At 31.6% G+C, this 23501-nt stretch overlaps 1 protein-coding gene across 11 annotated transcripts in view; it reads right to left on the bottom strand.

Moving 5' to 3' along the window:
• Positions 1–23501, bottom strand: part of LOC144965293 (furin-like protease kpc-1) — a 157915-nt gene that overhangs the window by 7397 nt on the left and 127017 nt on the right. The window contains exons 10-16 of one of the 11 annotated variants that reach the window (XM_078900489.1): positions 22653–22798; positions 21482–21599; positions 21086–21208; positions 19790–19971; positions 14344–14859; positions 8621–8818; positions 6609–6641 (exon numbers count right to left, since the gene is read on the bottom strand). In XM_078900489.1, the coding sequence (XP_078756615.1) occupies positions 6609–6641; positions 8621–8818; positions 14344–14859; positions 19790–19971; positions 21086–21208; positions 21482–21599; positions 22653–22798 (1316 nt within the window). Of the gene's footprint in view, positions 1–6608; positions 6642–8620; positions 8819–14133; positions 14860–19789; positions 19972–21085; positions 21209–21481; positions 21600–22652; positions 22799–23501 lie in introns of all 11 variants that reach the window. The other 10 variants (XM_078900492.1, XM_078900487.1, XM_078900494.1 and 7 more) reach the window with 10 other exon arrangements.

The raw sequence follows: 23501 nt of genomic DNA, 5'->3' as shown, positions 1-23501 counted from the left end.
TCTTATACCATGCTGTCAGTCAGTCGTTCAATCAATCAACCAAAAAAAAATATTTAAAAATTGATCAGGCATGAAAGGAAAGGAATTGTGGGAAAATTACCTGATATATTCATAGTTTGCAGACGTTTTGCATCTTTCCCCATGACAACAGCCAATTCACAAATGACACCCTTTATGGTGTTACAAATGGCAAGAGCCATGTGGTTATTATATGTTCAATGTTGGTTACAGATAAAAAATTGTCCTTTAGAGTCAATGCAAAAACTGAACTCAGTTTTTGAGGGATGAAACTCGACCTCCCGGAACAGGACAATAATAAGCACATTAAAGAAAAAAATGAATTTAAAGGTTGATATAGCACATATCCTTTGGTACATGTTACTCAATCTGCTTCACCAAACTTCATTTCTCCCAGCAGGCTGCATGGAACCAAATTGTCCTTTAAAAAAACACTATAAGTAGCTTGTAAAGTGTCCTTTTGGTACTAGCTTTCTTACAATATCCATCACTGCCTACAGCCATGTGCTCATTCTAATCTGAGTGGGGTGATGTACGTACTGTGCCTTAGTCTGGGACAAAACACCAAGGCCAGAGTTTTGTGATCCTAGTCACCGGTCCAGTCACTCACTATGCTCAAAATAATTTGTGACCAACAAGCTCAAACCAGTATTATGTCAAGGTGAACCTAACGTCTAAATTTTAAGATTTAAATTGAATTCAACGTCTAAATTAGAAAATTCAAATTGAATTCAATGTCTAAATCTTAAGTATTAAATTGAATTCAACATCTAAATTTTAAGATTCAAATTGAATTTAATCTCTAAATTTTAAGATTCAAATTGAATTCCATGATCAAGATTCAAATTTAATTCCACGTCTCAATTTTAAGATTCAAATTAAAATAAAAAAAGAAATGCTCTGGTTGAGGAGAGTGGATGCATGGTTTAGATAGCAAACTAACATGTATCTCGAGATTCTGATTATCCATTCTGATATTATACTGGATTGCCAAGGAAGATCACATTTGAATTTCTAACAAGGACAGACATTGGCGACACTACTTAATCTCAACAGAAATTCATTGCTTGTTGCCTTTCTTCATTCATTTTGTGATTCAATCCCAACCAAATCTTATTTGGCAATGCATTCATACATTCCTTATGTAAAGGTCAAAGCCTGAATGCTATTGATAAAAACCTTTAAATGAATAAATAAGTAACATTTGCAATGAAATGTTTATTGACGTATTACATGTCAAATTGAAAAAAAAAAAGCGATGAACAATAAAGACATGACACAATTTACAAATGAATTAATACTTAATGCATACAGAACATGAAATTCATTTTAAATGTCGATATCGATGAGGTGATGAATGAGTTAATAAGTTAATTTAGGTATGAATAAATATACACCCATTAATATCACTTGTTAATAGAGTGTTTACTGCTTTCTCTCTCTTTCTCTCTCTCTCATCCCTCCCTTCTCTCTCTCTCTCTCTCTCTCTCTCCTTCTCTAAACACCCAGTGCCTCTCCCTCTTTCTCTCTAAAATATCATGCATACATACATACATACATACATACATACATACATACATATATACATACATACATACATACATACATACGCACACATAAACACAAAAGCGCCCACATATACATACATACATACATTCATACATACATACATACATACATACATACATACATACATACATACATACATACATACATACATACATACATACATACATAAACACTCACATTTAGTCACAAAAAAAATATGTAAAAATTGTATCCTTGTTTTAAACAAAACAAAGAAAGGAAGTTCAATATATTTACATAATAAAATTAAACATTAAAGATCATCATACAAAATGATTTAAAAACCTTGCTTTAGATTCAGTAAAAGTGAAACTATACCAAAATAACTACAGTTTTGTGCCAATATCTGTAAAACTTTTATGTAAATAACGCCACAATAATGACTTGATGTATTAACTTTAAAATATTGTCTAATATAAAACAACTGAAGATTATGACTTATTAAAAAAAAAGAAATTTCCTTAACTAGGAACCTCTGAATAGATTTACAACAATTCAGGATACTTCAAGGTGAAAAAAACACGTAATTATGACATAGTTTAAATGATAATTAAGTTCATATGAAGCTTTAATTATTATTGACTATTTAAGACCAACTTTAAGTCAAAATATGAACTGCTTGTGAATAGTATTTTTCAAAAGATCAACAAACCTAAAAAGTAAAATTTATTCATTTAAAAAAAAAATCTGTTAGTCCATGCTAAAGAATGTTTGCTGGGCAATTCTGTCGAATTCTACAACAACAAATAAAATCAACACTTCTTAGGTTTAAAAAAAAACCAGCATGACTGCAATTGAGATGCTGTTCAATTTTGAACCAGAACCACGAGTGGCAAATGGATGACAAAATTAATCTTAATAATTTCAATTTTTCCTCTAAAATCAGTGTCTGGTAAGAGGGGAAAAAAAAAGAAGTGAAATTTGATCAAGTTCCTCAATTTTTACATTTTTCTTTAACCTCATACAGTTTACTGTTTTCACACACAAAAGCAATGACAGTGATGCAAATCTGGCTGTCCTAAGTCAATATAGCATCACTGCTACTGCTCTCTTGTTGAAAACGATGAAATATAATGTTGTCACTGAGTAACATTAAACCCCACCCGTAGAGGATAAAAGAAAGCACTGGGTTCTACTATAAGAGAGAACTCGCCAAAGGAAGGCAATCATAAGTGTCCAACAAGCATGTAGCAACAATGATAAGACGACATGATGATTGTCATCACCTTGATTATTTAAACATAGATCTTTGTAAATAGTCCAAAGCTCCAAAGTCCAAAGTCTCTTTTAAAGTAAAAATTCATTAAAAAAAAAAGAAAAGAAAAAAAAACCCGGTAATTAGTGTAATTATCTAGGATCTACATGAAAATAGCATATAACCTGAGATTATGTCATTGGGTAATTGTCAACAGGTTGAGCTTGTTGCAAACAATAACTGTCTAAATTATCTTTTTTAAATTTTATATGTACATATATATTATTTATTTATTACAACGGTGAATTACTCAAATTTACATTTGGACTTTCTACCTTCTGAGAACAAAGATAGAAACAGTTTAATTAAAAGACGAATTACTGTGACAAAAACAATTATCAACAGTTACGTATATGATACATTTATATATTTTTAAAAATCGTTTTAAACACACACACATATATATATATATAAATAGTGAGAGATATCAATAGTATTATGGTGGAGGTAGATTTAGTGAATTATGAATAATAGTTGACATGTGACGTGTATTACAGATTAAGTTTGAAAAATAAAAGACTAATAATAAAGAGAAAGCAACTTCCATTCAGCGAATTAAATGTTTATCATTATCACTCTTGTACACAGCCTATTGCAAAAAATTAAAACATTCTAAAATTTTATTCTATGGATAATACTTTAATGTGACCTTAACAATTTTATTGATAAATCCTCATGATACCAGAATATTTGTTAACATTATCATACTTTGTGAAAACTGTCTCTGACATGATGTACTCTTTTCTCAAGGTTGGTTTTAAAACATTTCTTCCTGAATTTACAACCTTTAATCCCCAATTAATGATCAATATTAATAATTTGATTTTTTAAAAATACAGCAATCTTGATTCAAGCTCCCTTAATTCATTGAAGATGAACTTCAATGGAAAGACGATTAAATACATGACGTTTATACACGATACTTCTACTACTTCATCTTCTAATACTGAACCGTCTGAATTGGTCAGAGTGAGTATTATTTATCTTTCAAGTTCAACAATATCAAAGATTTCCAAGAGTCTAAAATTCTTTTTTTAATCAGGAAAATCTCCATATGGCCAATAAATAAAAGGAAGCTGATGAAATGACAATGAGTGAGATTCATGTTTTGATTTTTTGTTTTGAACTTTCCAAAAAAAAAAAAAGAACACCCAGAAAACAAAAAACAAAACAAAAATTATATGGACGGACCAGGGTATGACTATCATATGGTATAGAAGAAATAAATGCAGAATATTTCAATTCATGAGGTAAGTAGTATCATGTTATCAAGTTAAAATATACAAGGATTTATATGTCTTAATCCCAGAAAACCTAAAAGTTAAATTAAATTGAAATGCCCTGATGACCATATTGCACAAAACATGTCATAAATTGCATCACCAATATATTGAAACTAGTGACATTTTGCTGCCAACAATAGGAATCAGCCATCTTTAACGTCAGTCATAATAAAAAGAGTCATGGAGCAATGAATCATCATTTTTCTTTGCTAAGTACCTCAGACTTACAAAGACAATACATTAGACTTAACTGTTGATATATTTATACAAAAGGCCGATTTCACATCAAACCCTTGGAGAGCAAGGAACACTGATTTGACTGATAAGCAATTCAATAATGGTGAGAAAACGAATGATGGAGTTAAAAACACGCATCATGATTGTCATCAACACATATTCAAATACACTTATACAAATTTAAGAAAAAAGATGGATCACGATTTTCACTCCTATGACTATGACAAACAGTCAATCTATTGCTTGGAGATTTGAACAAAAGAATGGAAACGATTATTGTAGGAATGAAAAAAGAAAGATGATACAGTTTAAGGTTCATGGCAAAGTACATGATAGCAACTCATGTTCAGCCAGTATAAAATTTGTTAACCTTTGTCAATTACCGTAAAGCGATGGGGAAAAAAATATGTTGACTTAAGCAAAACCACTTTTCTTTAAAACATGAATTCTGTACATCTTATATTTTTCTACATTTCATCAATAGTATTTATGACCCTTACTGTCATCAATCCACCCAACTAACGTCTTAAAGTTTTCAATAATTCTGATGGTCTAAAGCAATGTGCGTGTTTCACAAAAAGGGAATATTGCAATTTCCTCATTTTACATCTCACACTGGAAAGCTTTGACTTACACTTAAATTACTTCTGTTCAAAAGACACATCAAAATCACATGTTAACAGAAAAAAAAAAAAAATCGTAAACGGCTTTGTGGTCTAGTGACACGACTGATAGGTTCCAGATTCGAGGTGCACTCTGAGTGGTGTAAAGTTGTGTCCTTGGAAAAGGCTCTTTACTCACAAATTTCTCACCATATTTAGGTGTTAAATGAGTCTGTTAACGGCTGTTAAGAGTTTTGTCTCCATTGAAAAAAATTTGTAATATTGCCTTATATGCATCATGTCTCATCTTCTATTTCAAGTCTTGGTGTCACAAGATCCCTGTAAGCGCTCTGAACATGTTTACTGGATATTGTGCTAAATAAATGCTCATGTTTAACGCTCAATTCAAACATTGCACTTCATCTGACATACACCTTTTCATGGAATTAAAACAAATATATGCAGCTTATCCTGACATTACTCATTGTAGTGAAAACAAAGAAAACCGATTATTTCAAGTAACACCACCACTCAATATCTGATGAAAAGAATAATCTTCTAAAATGTAGTAGTCAAAATCTTATACATTTTTGAAATAATTCACTATAATAAAAGTGCTTTTTCAAAAATAACATATTGTAAATGATGCAATATCCACCTCCTTTTTCCATTTAGCACTAAAAAAAAAAAAAGCACAATCGTGTGTAAAGAGTGAAAATCCTGTAAAAGCATTCGATTGGCATAACAGAGAAATCACTTCAACTTATATGATTCTCCAAGTAAATGATGGCCAAATCAATTGAATAAAATTCATGACTGTCTTGTCAAATTGCTTTGAAAAAAAGAATCTTAAACATGGATGCACATAACAAAAAAAAAAAAAAGAATAGAAAGAAAAAGATGAGGAAGAGCAGAGAAGGAGGAGAAAGAGGTGGAAAATAAGGAATCAGATGAATAAGAGGAGTAATAAAAAGAATGAGAAGAGAAGGATGAAACGAAGAAAAGAAAGATAACAATGACTTCAATCATAAAACAGAGGTGAACTGTTACAGGGTGTTTGAGTACAAGGAGGTACCATGACTGAACAATCCCCCAACTTTTACAAATTACTGAATTTGGTAAATTACAAATTAATCCCCCCCCCCCCCCCCCCCCCCAGAAAACAGCATGTAAGAAGTATCTGGTTACTAAATATGTAAATAACCCGTATTAGATGCTTTTCTGGTCATAGACATTGGGGTGGGGGTGTCTTCCTTAACTTCTAATTTGAAATAGGTCTGGAATTATATATTTAGTTAAATGCCACTGTATATAAAAAAAAAAATAAAATTGAGAGAGTAACGAGAACATGTCACATAGAGTGTTAAAACCGAATAAAGCATGCTCTCTTGATGAAACTCATAAATTTACATTTTCTTTCTTTGTAAAACCTGACTGACTCAGTATTACTATGTTTTTAAGATTTAAAAAAGTGGGGAATATCCCATCACGGTACATTTTATTTTCATAATGAATATATGTAATACAGAGAGGGTTAGAGAGGTATGTTTTAGGGTAAAATTGAATTTTCATTAAATTATGATTGAATTGAGAGAGTATCACACATTATTCGAGAGTATAGGGTACCTGATTGTTCAATTGGGAAAATGCCTTTAAAGCCTGGAGAAGAGGAATAATTCACTTAATCATCAGCGTTCTATAGACTCTTGATCATTTGATGAAAAAGTTTATGAATATAGACAATGATTAATGTATTTTGTTTCTTTTTTGGACTATTTTTGCATGACATTTTCTATCATACAGAAAGATGGATGCAAACATTTCTTGGTTTAATTTAATAAGGAATAAATTTCTTTTTGAAGAATTTGTGTACGAAGTGAACGAAATTTACTCGCATTTCGTTTAAATTCACACATTTTTATAGTGAGAAAATATGATTTTATGTTATCGGGAATAAAAAGCGGAATTTAAAAAATCACCATTAAGAACATTTCAAAAATGAATGGATATACACCAAAATGTTAAGAAAAATATTTGAATCATATACAAAATAAGTAGTGGATTACTTTAATGCTTACGCTATCTAAAACATAAAAAAAAACAAAAACAAAACAAAACAATTTTAAAAAATTGAAATTGTTTAACAAAATTTTACATTTTAAAAATACATTCTATATGGAGAAAAATAAGCGTTGCAAACACAAGAGTATACAAAGCAGATACATCAAATTCACATAAGCCACAGCCTAAAGGCATAGTGCTATTGGAATATAAAAGCATGCTTTATGTGCATTTTGCTTATAATTCTTCCCATGGTAAACTTCCCTAACCTTTTGGAGTAAAAAAAAAACCCCAACAACCCAACCCCCTCCCCCCACAAAAAAAAAAAAAAAAAATGGAAAACAGAAATTCCTTGAGACAACTCCAGCATCGATACCTTACTTTTAAGAATGCTACTAATATTTGACTGTGATCAAATTATCAATTAAATATAAAAATCCACAAAATGAGGATGTCGACAATAAATGCTCCAATCTAAATCCATTTCATTAAAATGCACAGAGAATACCTTAATGAAGAAGTCAAAGGACGTGAACAGATTTTGAATAGGATACAGATATAAATGCATCAACAAAGCCTATCTGTAAGTTCACATCTCAAATGAAAATTGTAAACTATTATATCAAAGCCAATATCAAATTACAGTAAAAAAACATGAACGATGTAACTTGATCTTCCATCCATAACAGGTTAAGCTCCATAACAAGTTTTTTTCTTTATATTTCACAAAATGACTGCATATTCTATGATATCTCCCCCATCATTGCCATAATTTTGAAAATTGCTCTAGGACAACGACAATTAAAAAAAAAATATGATTGATTGATTTCAAGTAAAATCACGATTTGAGTCGGCCATGTGCATTTCCTCAAGGCAACATTTAACACACCATGCATATAGGTGGTGGCTGATGTATAACGATTCAGAGAAAAAGGAATCTAAGCTGTATGATTCTTATACCAAATCAAACGGCTGAGAAGAAAAGTTCAAAATACTCTTAAAATCTTTTAACATTGAAATAAAATCCTGAAAAAAAGAAGAAAAAAAACCAACAAACAAAAAAAAAACCAACAAAATTAAAAAAAAAAAGAAGAAATAATAAATAAACCAACAAAAGAAGAGCAAATCATACATCACTGTTTTGAAGTTGAAATGTATTTGAGAAATGATGAATGATCGAATCTTGGTGTATAATCCCCACTGTCACGCAAATATTCACAGAATACTTGATTGCAACGAGCAGTAAATTTCTCAAATTAGAAATTTGGAAATGATAGCGATGGTGGTGAAGATGAAAGACCATAATATATCAAATAAAATGTTTTAAAATAATATTGATGATGATGATGATGATAATAATAATAATAATAATAATAATAATAATAATAATAATAATAATAATAATAATAATAATAATAATAATAATAATAATAATAATAAAAACCATTATCATCAAATATTGCCTGGAATGTTTTGAAAATGCCAGCACAAGGCAAGTAGCATAAACAACACAACATGAAGAAATATAGAATGGTGGACACATGGAACTAATTGGTATGTAAAGTATGTCAACACACCTATACAGATTCCATTGGTTGTGACACCTGCACAAGACAGAGCATTATGGCTGCCCGCACCACTGTTGCTGTTGTCATGGTTTTTATTCATGTCATCCATAGGTTGGTCATTGGGACGTCCATTTCCAGCTGGTCCATCAACTCCTCTACTCTGAGTTTGCGTACCCATCATAACAAGTGTCCATTTTTTCAATTCAGCTGAAAGAATAGGAGACATTTTGAAATTAGAGAAAGACAATTACGTTGCAATTTAAAATTACTTGCAATTTCGAAATCTACCCCTTTCTAAAATCTAAGAAAAGATCCATGAATTGTAGATAGTGATTTTAAAATTATTTGAATTAAATTGTATTGTGTTTAATATTAATATGCATTAAATCTTAAATCTTTTTTTATAAAATATTCAATCTATTTGAATAGAGAATTATTAATTATACTTTCAATAACACATAAGATTCGATCTATTTGAATAGAGAATTATTAATTATACTTTCAATAACACATAAGATTCGATCTATTTGAATAGAGAATTATTAATTATGCTTTCAATAACACATACTATTCAATCTATTTGAATGGAGAACTATTAATTATATATATATGTATATATACTATATACTTCCAATAACATATAAATATAAGAACAATTTTGAAACATTAAGAACCACTGATAACTTTCCTCATTAAAAATAATCACCTATCCTGTATCTTTAATTATATATTTTGAGTAAATCATTCCATGAAAAAAATAAGTTCACATGCAATCACACACATAAAATTCAATAATCAATATGACAACTTACAATATCCTTTATGACACTAGATCAGTAAATTGACAATAAATAATACATCATATATAAAAAGATTCAAACAGAATATCGTCCAAAAAAGAAAAACCAAAAAAAAATAATCATCGTCAAACAAAATGAAATGTATGAACCAAATAAAAATATTTCAATTTACATTAAAATTTCTCTTGAAGAAAAGGACAATATTATCATTATTTACAATTACAACTAATAAAATGACAATGGTGTACATGTAGAATGACCTAAAAAAATTATAATGAGTGAGAGAAAAAAAATTGAGAAAATTCACTATCATTTTTTATTTTAATAAAAATTGTATCAAATTTATGAAAGAAATATTCATGAAACATGCTTTTACTCATCCTTTGGCCATCAAATAATCAAAACTATATTGGTTTTGAATCAGAGAAAAAACTGCATGTTTAACATTTGAATTTTAAAAGTCGCTTTATCATATTATCACTACTATTGACCACATCCATAGCACTTGACTTAATTGCTTCTCTCTTACTTCTATCAAAACAAAAGAAAAATGAATAACTGGGACAGAAATAAAAATAGAATAGCAAAATATCAGGCATTATAATCACATCAATTTGTATGCAGTTCTACTCACAATTGGGAGTCCCGATAGCGCAGTTGGTAGAGCACTTGCTTCACATGCAAAGGGACCAAGATTGATCCTAACTGCAGTCAAGATTCTTTTTCCAAGCCCCTTTTCACCCAGCTGTGAATGGGTAGTTGGGTCTATTACATCTGGTGGAAGTTCTTTGCGATAGACTAGCATCCTATCCAAAGGGTAGCACGCATTTGCTATTGTCTATTTCACGCTATAGAAACTGGGATAAACTCAAGCTCCACAGGCCTTACGGTTCCTAGGGACAACTGTACTAATTGCAATGCTGTTTTGAGAGATGTTGGAAAACATTTGAACCAACTAAGATTCAGGTGCTACATTATCTAGCACGCTAGCAATAAAAGTGCTCAGATCTGTATATTTTGCAAAATGATAGAACATAACCCTAGTAGCACAGTGAGGTCAATAGGAATAATATGGTATTGTTAAAAATCATCAATACATACATATTTCAACCAAATTAAAAGCTAAAATTGATACATAAATCTATTCAAAACAATAATAACACAACTGAATGACTTTTGATTATATGCACTTCAAAAACAAATTTCTAAACAACATTTATCATCACGGAAAAAGCACCATTACATTATTTATATATTTTTCTTGTATAGTCTAAAAATAAATTAGGTTATAAAGGTATTACATTTTAATCTTAAATGACTAAGCAGGCTTACCAAAATCATTTCATGTCATGTCAATGATTGAATTGATTTTAAAGTACTTTATCACGTGTGTAAACTAATTTTCTCTTCTTTAGACAAAGAAAATGGTTTTTGAAGTGTATAATCATTCACATCTATAAGAATGATGCAATATCTTACCAAGTCTTGAATAAAACAAAGTCACAATTCATGAAAGTAGCACATTTTTTAGTTTTTTGGTAATAAACATTCAATAATGGTACTTTCAGTGTTAAGTATAATCAATACCTCGCAAAAGGTTAGTGTCATTCGCCATATCTTGCAATCAGTCTAAATAAGCTTTTGCTTACCGTCTCAAAATTAAAAAAAAAAAAAAGACTGATCTATAAAGCCCAAAATCATTAATGCTCAAACATTTAATTAATAATTCATCCTAAAACCACCGAAAATATATTTTTTTTACAATTTTCAACCATTTCATAATTTACACAAAATTGACTAAAAAGTTCCAAATCAAAATGCTATTTCCAAATCTAAATAACAAAATTGTTGCCATTTATCCAATCATTTTTTTTTTTTAATTAAAATTAAACGAACCAATGTTTAATATGAGAGCTTTTGATTTGATCAAGTTTAATCTTTACTGGCTTATATATTAAATTAAATTTTCCTTTACGGAACTTTTTTTTTTGTTGGTTTTATTTCATATTTTCATTTAATTTGGCTATTTTTTTTTTATCAGACATTGTTGGAAACGATTTATATAGTATGTAAGTTTAACCATTTAAAAAATACTTTTATGTAAAATTAACGTCTGAAACAAGGCAAGTGGTAGGATATTCGACAGATTTAATTACAATTCAATAAATCATCATCTTTGGCAGTGATAGAAAATTCTAGTTCAAAGACAGAACAGGAGAGGATTCCAGTAAAAAGGAATTCACAAATCTTGCCTGAGATCATTCAAAAGTCTTATTGGGACATAATCACAGGTTCTCTATCAAAGACAAAAATAACTCAAATGATGTTTTAATCTTAAAAAAAAAAATTTCATTGACTTGCAACAAAATAATTTTAAAAAGTGAGTGATATTTTCAGCACACGCGTTCTTAAAAGCCAATCTTATATTGTTCAACTTTGCTTTCCCCATATTGGTAAACTGAGAGTAAGAATGACAAAACTACATATCTTTTATATAGATGTAAAAGTGCATTAATGTGTTTATGATGTTTCACTATTGGATACTGCTGAAGTTACCTCAACAGAAAGTAATGCAATTAATCAATCTGACATAGAACTTTTCATTTGCTATTCTGATTGCAAGACAGGCGGGTATTCACACCATATTTCTTTTTAAAAAATCCTTATAATTTTATTATTTTTGCACAGTATTTAGGCACTCTACTGGAACATTACACTCAACATATTAACATGCACTTAATGTCAGTGACAACAACACACTCTACATGCAATCATTATTGATATTTAAAACTGAAACGCACAAAATAAAATTCTGCCATTTCTACTAAATCCTGTTGCATCATATTTAATTGTTTTCACGACAGAGATGACATGTCCTTGAAAATCACAAACTTCTGTTTCATAATTTAAACCAAACAGAATAGCATATAATTTGTAGCAAGTTCTTTGAAAAGGAGACTTGATAAGATTCATTATTTTTCCATTAATAATCAAATGGGCAATGCTCTTTTCAATCGGATTGTAACAGGAATCTGTAACATTTATGTATTGAGAATAGAAACACTACTAGTATCATGCAACTGAAAGCAACTTAAGCTTCCCTATCAGCCACGTTTTATGACATCCTCATAACAATAGCTGCTGTTGATCTTTGGAGACAAGAGTGTATTGACGGAAAATAAGCTTTAAAAATAACAAATCTAAAATAAAATGTATGAATTTGATTGACAACTTACAATGCTGGCTTCACAATTTCTGATAAAGATCTTAAGAATAAACATTACGACAAAGAAGCATCAAATAGAAACATAAACTCCAATGCATTGCTCTTTTGAAAACTAGGTTCTGGCCACATTATATGGTCACTGATATAATTATAAACAGGGTGTCCTTATCTATTCACTGGCAAATATATTGTTAAAACCATGTAATTATATTGAAATAATATGGGTATTATATGCTTACTTATTAAACGTTTTAAAAAATCTAATTAACATTACTTGTGGCAGGGTTGTCAATTATATTTTGAGAAAATATTATCAGATACATCGGTCTTTTGATTTTTGGCTAGCTAAAAATTGTCAGATTGTTAAATATCACCTTTGCGTATTCAGATACAAAAACTGCAGATTTCACGTACTGGTTGAGCGTTGTGTCAAATTGTAGATGTAAGCATGGTGAAAAGAGCTGGGTTGCCAAACTTTAACTATTATTACTTTGCAATTAAATGGCAATAATCAATAATGAAAATTTGGGATATTCAGTTGTAATTCCACTCTGAAGATTCTAATAAATTTAATCGTAATAAGTATTGCAAGATGTGTTTAATTCCTAAAAAACAAACCTGCTGCCAGTCATATTTTTCTTTTGGTATTGTACACCTTATTTGTAAAACAAAATTGAAAAGTCAACTTTGAATAGAAAACACTTCTAACTACCACCATGACTCATAAATGGCTAAACCGAAAAAATAAGCAATGCCTTATACTGCTTGCAAACAACTTATGACAAAATAGCCTTCTACAACTCCAAACATTTAGATAGAGGACAGCTCATGGTTTAACATTTTTTGGATTTGAGCAAATATACTAGAAAACTGAAAAAAAAATGAGAAGTAAACTTACATTCACTCCATGGCCATATCTTAGGGATTGAGAACAAGCAGGCTTAACAACTTTCATTAACCACAATGTATCTCCAAGTAGAAACCATACAGATGAATTTAGTAGGCAAAATCGAGTCCACATTTTCAAATTTTCGGGAGGTTGGGAGTGTTTAATCAACGGAAATCATGTAGAGGAAGCGTGCTTTGGAAAAAGAGACTGATGTGTCACTACAACGTTTTCATCAAAACAGGAATTTGACTACACACATTTTCATCAATGGATAGCCTTCTCTACAAAAAAGGATGTCACTGTGAAACAACATGCAGATATAAAGAGGAATATGAAATGATGACGTAGAGTAGTTACCATATAACACAGTGACAAAGAATCACTCAAAAAATATGAAAAGGAAGTACAATAATGGAGAACGCAATACATTGCGCTGGATATAAAAACTGAACTTCTACAAATACAAAACAACGAGGACAGATGGAAAATGAAGCACACGCAAACACAAGACATTTAGAAGACTACTATTGATTAGAAGAGGGAAGAGAGAAAGAGAGAGAGAGAGGAGGGGGAGGGGGTGTTAGGTGTTAAAAGCTAGCTGGCTTGCCTGCTGTTAGTTCGGGACGTTTCTTGCGTACAAACTGAATGGCAGACATGTTGGACTTTTTGGCTAAGGTTTCATACACACACGTATGCTCAGGGTGAAGGTTGCGATGAAAGGATGTGTCATGGCCACTGTAGTCATGCGCACTGGATTGGGGTGCATAAGGATCATAATAAGGGTCCCAAAAATGTTTGGAGGACCCCCAGTCCTTACGGTGGTTTGTTGTGTCCGATGCTAGAGGAGGAGGCCACATGCCACTGTGATGGCCCTGTCTACCCATCCAGGGAAACTGTTGCTGTTGATTGTAGTCTCTGTGTGGTGGTACAAAGTGCTGTGGTGTTGTGGTGGTGGTCGTTGTAGTTGTGGTTGTCGTGGTGGTGGTAGTCGCTGTGGTTGACTTGTTGATTGGTCTGAAGATATTGGGCCTATAAGTCCTGTTCGGGGGATTGTAGGGATAGGGTGGTTTCTTATAAGGGTTGTAGTTACCATTGTGGTTGAAGTCATCATTGCCGTTGTAGCCCTTGTTGCTATGGTAACCACTGTTGTGGTTACCGTAAGGACTATTCCGACCAGAATTATCATAAAATGTTGGGGGCTTCTTTCGTTGGAAGATTTTCCCCTTGTCATGGTATGGCCTTTTTGGGCTCCGTACAGATGTTGGGCTTTTTCTAGCTCTTGAATCTGTGCCATAGAGAACTAGCACCCAGTCCCTCAGTCTGACAGGCCGTACTGGAATAGAAGTAAGGAGATGGAATGGAAACATTTGGAGGGGATATATAAAAGGGAGAAAATAACAGGCTTATCTGTAAACATTGATTAATAAAATAGCAATTCTTTTCACAAACACAATGTTGACAGGAATCACAAAACTTACAAAACAACGACGTAACACTATTATTCAGTTGAAATTGACTAACCTAAATAATTTTAAAAGATATCCAAAAGTGTGCCTCTGTGATGCAAAATTAATATTCCCTTTTAAATCAATTAGTTACTACACTGAATTTTGACTTGATTCTTTTTATAATTAAATAGAAATGGCCTGTCATGGCAATGATAACGGCATGATTCACAACATTAATTATGGTAAAAACAACAATCCTATTCCTTAAGTGAGTAGCAATAGATCTATGAGAGCAAGAGTGAGTTTGTATGTGTGTGTGTGTGCCCACATACAAGTTTACGTATATTATAGTCTGTTCCTTAACAAATTGTAAAATTGATGATAGCACCCCAGAAAGAACGAAAGGACAAATCAGTATGTCAAATTTGTAAAAGAAAAATTAAAAAATTTTAAGATATTAAAATCCTATTTCTAAAAGGTAAATTCACGTTTGGTCTGAAATAAGTCGAATACAAATAATACCATTGACCATCCAGTCATTTTTCTTTTTTTCAAAGGACCGAGGTGTTAGGCTTCGGGGAGACCATGATACGACATCAAAGAGAAAAGGCCGCTGGTACTTGGATGGTGGAAATGTTTGGGGGGTGGGGGGTAGTGACAATCAGCATGGGATGTATACATTAACATTAATAATATAGGCAATAGATGACCAGGGATGTGTATTGTTTGTATGTGTTTGTGTGTGTGTGTGTGTGTGTGTGTGTGTGTGTGTGTGCGCGCGCGTGTGTGAAAGGGATTACACAAAAACACCTTTCTCTGTAGCTTCCAAATGATTACGTATACGATAAATTTGAAAACCACATTGTTTGAAACAGCTTGCAAAAAGGAGAACATTTATCTTTGTTTCACAAAAATAGGCTTAGAAATAACATTTTTTTCTAGTAGATTGATTTTGAAAAAAAATATTGCTCAAATTTTGAATTTAATGATAATTTCTTTATTTTCCGGTCGATTTTCTTGACATATCTCATTTTTCAATTCTCAATGCGCCAAGCACACTGATGATGTATCTCGTGTGATTCAAAAGTGTTTAAAACACTAATTGCGTTGTTTTAAAAAAAAAATATATATATACTGAGAGTCCTGCCTCACTAATTAATTCCTGAGCGTTGAGATGGTGATGCAACTATTACATACAAGACCTTGTAGTCGAGTCAGCAGGGCTTTTGGGTTACACAACGACTATTTACCCATCGGTCAGCTGTACTCTTTGATGTATACAACACTCACCGCCTTTACGCAAAGCCGCCTGTCCATAAATCAAGAGATTATCTCCTAACTGTTCACAAGCGAGCTGTCAAACGAGCAATCGGTGATTGGATAAGAATCTCAAGATCTCATATAATAAGGTAAGTTTTGGAGAGGTGATATCCCCCCATCCGTCATCGGACAGAACTATCATTGCGTTATATCATATAAGCTCCGCCTCCTCTTTCTATTCCGGAGTGACGAGATTAGACGAGAGGATGCGAGAAAAAATTAAACACATGTTCAGTCAGTCGATCGACGGGCTGCTTTGGCGTCCAACTATAACTTGGTAATTCATCTATTATCCCCCCAAAAAATAAAATAAATAAAGATATTTAATAACTTTAAGGAAGGAATATTGTAGCATTAATAATAAATACATACGTACAATACATTGACATTAAAAACCAAGAAACAGTCTACTACTTACCATTAAATGCAGACAACATCAAAACATCCAGATAAGAAAAGATACACCATGCAAATCTGAGATAAGCCATGCAGTGGTAAATCTTTTACACACGATGAAAACAAAGATTCTACTAACTACGTACTGTAAATAAAAAAACAACAAACCATTATGCCTGTGAATTTCTAGTGAGGTTTTAATTTACTTTGATCAGAGTGTCCCACTTCCTTTTTCTGAATCGCAATATCTAATTTTTAAATCAACCCTCACTTAAACAACGTTAAGCCAATTAAAATAGATCACATTCACAGAATACATTCTCACATTTACTGTATATATAAATAAAGCAATGAAATAATGAAGAATAAGGACATATAAATAAAATAAGAAAAAAACAAAAATAAAACAAAAACACAAAAATATAACAAGCATTTAAAAATTTAAAACAACAATGTCCAACAAGAAAAACTATGACATTGCTGCAGCGATTACAAAATAAATTATTTCCTTTTCTCATTGTTACTTCGATGTCTCTGGCCTAAAAAGTATATTGCTTATCTATCCCATGTCTTAGTGGGTACTCATGCCATTTCAAGTCAACATATTCTTGGCAAATGAAAAATATAATGTCTTTTTCTCTTAAAAAATCCTTTGATATATTACGATATAAAGCATATTGACAAACCCAAGCACAAAAGAGATAGAGGGAAAATAGATCTTATAAAATTTTATTTTGTTGTTATAGGATGGACAAAATTGAAAAGCTAAAGACTAATTCAGTTTATGAAATGAGAATTATTTTTTTTTAATGCAATGAAGGGAAAAAAAAACAATAAAAAAAAACATACATATATTTAAAAAAATCATAATAATAATAAATAAATACTGTTCATCAATACAAGCAAAATTATCAATTGGCACATGCACTTTTAAACATTCAACTTCATTGTTGAAATATTTGGAAGGTAAAATACAACAAATAATACATACAAACTGATTCATTAGCTGAATACTAAGGGGTAATTTATTTATTTATTTGTAACATGCAATCATAACAACTGAAATAGGGGATATTTAAATGAAAGTAGCACTAAACAATAATAGGCATATCACTTGTACATTTATTATTTACACGCAAAATGAACTAACTAAAGAAAAACAAAATTAACTCCCTGTGTTAGCAATAAAGCTTTTAACAAGGTCTGAATACTGTAAGGTTTTGACACGAAAAACAAATGAAGAAAAATATACAACAAATGAACAATAAAAAAAAAGAGAGAAAAAAAGGAAAAAGCAGAAAAATAACATTCTTGTAGTTTTAGAAAAGACAAATCATTAACGGATTTTATTGAGTTACAACCCAATTTAATTACTAAAAATTGCATAATGCTTAAGGTTTGTTGGGGTTTGTTTTTTTTTTGGTCTAAAAATAAAAATTTACAGGGAGTGAAAGTGACAACGAGTAATAAGACAAAGTCAAGTATAACAACATTGCATCTTATGATACTACAGAAGGAACGAAACTGACGTCACTCAGCGCTCTATGTCATTGCTTTTAGGGAGCCATTTTGGTGATTACTTCTCACTGAATTAAATAAATCAAGGCTATAAACATTAAGGGTTACATGTTTTGTGTGTTGGTACGTTATATCCAGTGGCAGATGTGAGTATTTTACCTAAATGCATGGAATATATTCATGATATGATATGATAAAAGGAACAGTAACATAATCTAAAACATATAAACATGCTTTAATTTACAAAACAGAATGCTACATAAATGACATCTATTAGTGTCGGAAAGCTGGGAATTGTGTGAGATAGAGAAACAAAATGATTAAAATGACATTTGGGGAAAATAGAGCACTTTTGGTTATTTTCTGTTTCATGCACTGTTCTGATGTTGTTTTAATTAATAGAATGGTCTTTAAAACAAAGCAGGTATAATCTGCCTTCAAAGCATTTTGTTATTAATTACATTTTGAAGCTGTTCCATTCTACTACAAGAAAAAGGGGACCTAGCTGATGAGAAGTCTTGAAAAATGCCATCATATAATATACCACTTCACACTGGTATTATGACAGGGCAATAACTGGATGATAAAAACTGGATTAATCAACGATGGAACATTCTGTTTTGAGGAGAATCTATGTGTTTTTTTAAAGCTATCAAAAAATGGTAACTCATAAATTCCGAGCTGTATTCTTTTTTTTTTCTTTCTTCTCGCATTTAACCGGTTAATTGCAGTACTCTGGAAATACGTATTTAAAAATTTGACCTTTGGTAAGGTCTCAGGTTTGAAAGTTTTTGCCAAGACGAGGGTCATTTAAATCAATCAATATTTGAAGGACAACTTTTCTGGCCAAATTTTTAGATGTGTCTTTCCAGAGTATGGCTGGTTAACAGTTCATTCTGTCATACTTATAGATTAAAGCAAGGAGGGAGGGAGAGAGTCTTATACTGTTATTTGCAGTAGACTTTTAGAACAGAGAATGTCATCTATCTTACACCATGAATTTAAAAATTGCTTTAAAATCCTATTATTCAGTTTTTCAAGCATGAAGTGTATATAAAACGTGCTCACCTACATGGGTTTTTAAACATTAATCAAACTATTCCTCTGTTTCTTAATCCACAGAGATTTATTATCTTTTGATTTTATGTATTATTCTCACTTTTCACAAACCTGAGAACTAATCTTTTAATTAAATAATCATTATTTATCATAGCTCGTAAATTATTTCTATCCATATCACATCACATCTTTATTAAAATCAACCGCTGCAAATAATATTTTTTTTAAAGTTGAGGAAATTTTTATCATAAACCTTTTGATTCGAGCATAATGATAAATTACTTAATTGAAAAGATGAAAGAAAGCTGTCCTGAAAACAAGCTTCCACTGTATTTTACATGATCTGAGAGACCTTTTCTGATAATTTCAAGATACTCATCTAAAAATGTTTTAAAAAGGGGTTACATCAAGATCACAAACAACATCAACAAGAAAATAATGACAATAAGACACTATTTGCAACTACTATTCCACAACTACAAATATACCACTACTGACGGGTACAATATTACCACTACTTACAAGAGCTTGCCCCATTCTCGATAGTCAGTGTCCACTGGCCCTTAGCCGACTCACCCCAGTTATGGGTGGTCATAAAAGCCCAGTTATTAAAGCCCTCACGTGAGTTATCTCTGGGCCTCTTGTCCATCAGGGTTGATACAGTACCCGTTGGGGAAGACAACATGATGCGGATTTCTCCACGCCTAGTTTAAATGAGAAACACAAAAAAGCAAAATAAAACCATTTGATTAAACAGTTAACTGCCGTACTGTGGAAAACATGTATTTAAAAATTTGGCCAGAAAACTCGTCCTTCAAATATCGATTGATTTAAATGACCCTCATTTTGGCAAAAAGTCTCAAACCTGGGACCTTGCAAGGTTAACTGGTTAATGCCCATTCAAATATATTCAATCAAATACTCGTTATAGTATGACAAGAGGATAAGCCATACCTTCTTGGGGTTAAATCTGATGATCTTTTGATACTATCTCCAGGTATTCTATAATGCAACTTAAATGTCAATAATTGTTAGGAAAGACAGTGAAGTTTGGAATATGGTTTTCGTCGTTGAGGTGAGGTTTAACTTTACTCTAATCCGCAAAGAATCTTACGATTTTTATTTAAAAAATACTGTAACAGTGATTCAACTCAACTCTGACCTCGTCTTATTGAATTATTGAAGCCCGAGTTATATCAATTTTCTCTCTTTGTGAAAGATGCCATGTAAGCTCATAATAAAATAAAACCTTGTCTGTAAAGGGTTTAAGAACCTTTTATAAATTGACAAGCATAGCTGTGCATTCAATGAACAAATGAACTCAATTTCGATTGTCTAAATAGACAATACATTCTTCAATTTCGTAAGAGAACTCCATTGAGCTTTCTATTAGGACAAAGAGAGATATTTTCTGCATTTAATTTCTTAAATATTTTGCTCACTTATCGTAGAATTATTTCCCAATGTTAAGAGCGGAAAAATGGTTAATATGAATCAAAAGAAATTGATTGTATTCAAAATAATGAGAGGAAACACTAACCGATATCAATTCAATGCAAGTACTCCCACCTTATTGTCATACTCGCTGTTTTCAATGGGATTTGACGAAACAAATTAGATTTTTCGATAAAATCATCATGATGTCTAATCAATCTCATAATACACGTAAACCATCTTCATGTCAATTGTAAACATCATCCAAACTTTGGTTACAATTGGTCCAGTGGTTTTGAAGCTGAACATTTCAAAAAATCCAATTGCCAAATATATATATGATGACAGAAAAGATTATAAAAGGAAAAACATTAAAGGGCTTGCCTGGAAGACGTCATGGTGATGCGTGCCTGGACATGTTCTAAATACTTGACATAGTTAGCAGTTCCCTCGCAGCCATCTGTGTATAGGGGTACTGTGATACGACTGTTCATCCCAATGGATCGACTAGTGGGTAGGGAAAACAGTAAAGATGATGAGACAACGGGAAAAAAAATGATGATGATGATGATGATGATGATGATTTCTTTTCTCCCATCCTGTGATGTCTGTGGTGTAAGAATAGCAAACAGGCCTCCAAATATGGAGCAAATTTTTTAAAATGTTTGTCTGATAATAATGCTAAGGTATCTAAAAGTCTTCCTATATCATACAATAGGATAAACCTATTTTACCTGAAACCGTTTTAGTAATGAATCAAAAAGAAAATAATTTCCTCACCTGTTGTGATCCATAGATCGAATCTCACAAATGTGTTGCTCAGGCACTCTGCTCCAATTTTTGGCAAGGGATACCATAGCTGCAGCATCCATCAGACCAAAACCAAAGGAGTGACTTACTGAAAAGTATATGAAAAGCATTGTCCATGAACAAATGTCTGTGAAGGAATTTTTAAAAAAGAAGTCATTACCTGATGTACAGCTCCCACTTAAGAAAGGATTTAAAATCATAATTTGTCAAATGACTTATGTACTCTGATGTGTGGTCTTGTTGAAAAGTCAAGTTGATTATGATCAAAAACTGGATGGACGACAATGATAGTAATGCATGAGCCTGGCCACTTTGGTTATAAATAAAATCCAAAATTGAAGCGGATGTGAATGAGAACCAGGCTATAGAAAGGGATGGATATTGTGGGCATGCTAGTTAAAAAAGACATCCAACAAGCTTATTGTACGATTTTTAAAGAAAATTAAAAAAGAAAATTAGATTCCCTATTGCCTACTGATGGAATGAATAAAGCATTGTGTGGAAAAGAAAAAAAGAAAATTTGATTCCCTATTGCCTATTGATGGAATGAATAAAGCATCGTGTGGTACATTAAGCATGATGAAACTTTGGAAATCGCTACAAAATTTACACATTAGTTAAATAATTTATCCATAAACAATATTAAAAAAACAAAAACTGCATATCAATCATGATCATAATTGTCCTATAACAAATCTACAGCAAGGGACATCTAGTCACAAAAGCAGTCCTCTAAAGGCAAAAGGCCTGAGGAGCCAGAATTATCGTATTTTCTATCATCATAAATGGAGAGAGAAAAAATTGTTTACTATCTTGGATGCTACTATATCACAACATCCAACAACCCATTTACTGAATCATCCTGGGTAGACAATGGATTTAGAACATCTTTAAAACCTTGACTGAAACAGTACTCAATATTGTCCCCTTGTTTGTGAGAAGCATGCTCTATCCATTAAGCTATTGGAAGATAAAGATTTGTAAAAGTGAGTATGAGACATGCCAGACAAAGTACTATCTCATACACACTTTTACAGATCTTTATCTTACACAGAGTGACAAATCCCTACTTTGTCACTAAGCTATTGGAAATTTTATTATAAAGCGTATAAGTATGAGCATTAATCTCTGACATACTCACCTTTTTTACCAACACCATTCGTTTTCCAGCCTCCAGACTCACCTTTTTTACCAACACCATTTGTTGTCCAATCTTCACGATTAAGGTTCGAGGGTTTAGCAGTTTCCACCACAATGTGTTGCATGTCACGCCATGTTAGAGATGGGCTGGGGGTTGATGAAACAATTATTTTCTTAAAAACCTTATTGCACATTTAAATAGACACTACATTTTACATAACCTTACTCTTGCATATTTCATGGATGCCTGATTCTGAGCCGACTAAGTGGATACATAACTAAAATTAGAAGTTTTGATTTAATCATAGAACTAATCAATATCTAAATTTGTTTTCATTTCAATCTTTCAAAATGGGATCATCCTTCCTTTATCCTATACATTATTGGACACACTTTTTATTCCTCAAATTATCTTTTTTCTTCTGGATATCATTTGACGAGAAATCAAATAAGAGCGAAAATAAAAATCTTGATGCTTTACTAATTATCAGTTATTAATGAATGCCTTTATTAATTAAGAAATGCAATCACAGACACTCTCTCCTGTTCAACAATAATAAGTCATTATGATCAGGAAATGTTTACATCTTCAACATATATAGGTCATCTAAGTACACACATAGGTCATCTAAGTACAAAGGAGTCATCCTATCCAAAATGAAAAGGATATAAAATCACCTAAAAAAATAATCAGATATTGGAAATAAATAAATAAGGTATAATTCATGAAGGAATAAATAAAGTAATGTGTAGTGCAATAATCATGGTATAAGTTTGGAAATCGCTTCAACATTACAGAAAGATGACAAGAAATTAATAAGATGATCATCATTGACACTCCATTCATTGG

Source organism: Berghia stephanieae, chromosome 2 (assembly GCF_034508935.2).
Source record: "Berghia stephanieae isolate SIO BIC M18660-M18661 chromosome 2, UCSD_Bste_1.3, whole genome shotgun sequence".
NCBI classification, from domain to species: domain Eukaryota; kingdom Metazoa; phylum Mollusca; class Gastropoda; order Nudibranchia; family Aeolidiidae; genus Berghia; species Berghia stephanieae.
This window is presented reverse-complemented; position numbering and strand designations above follow the sequence as displayed.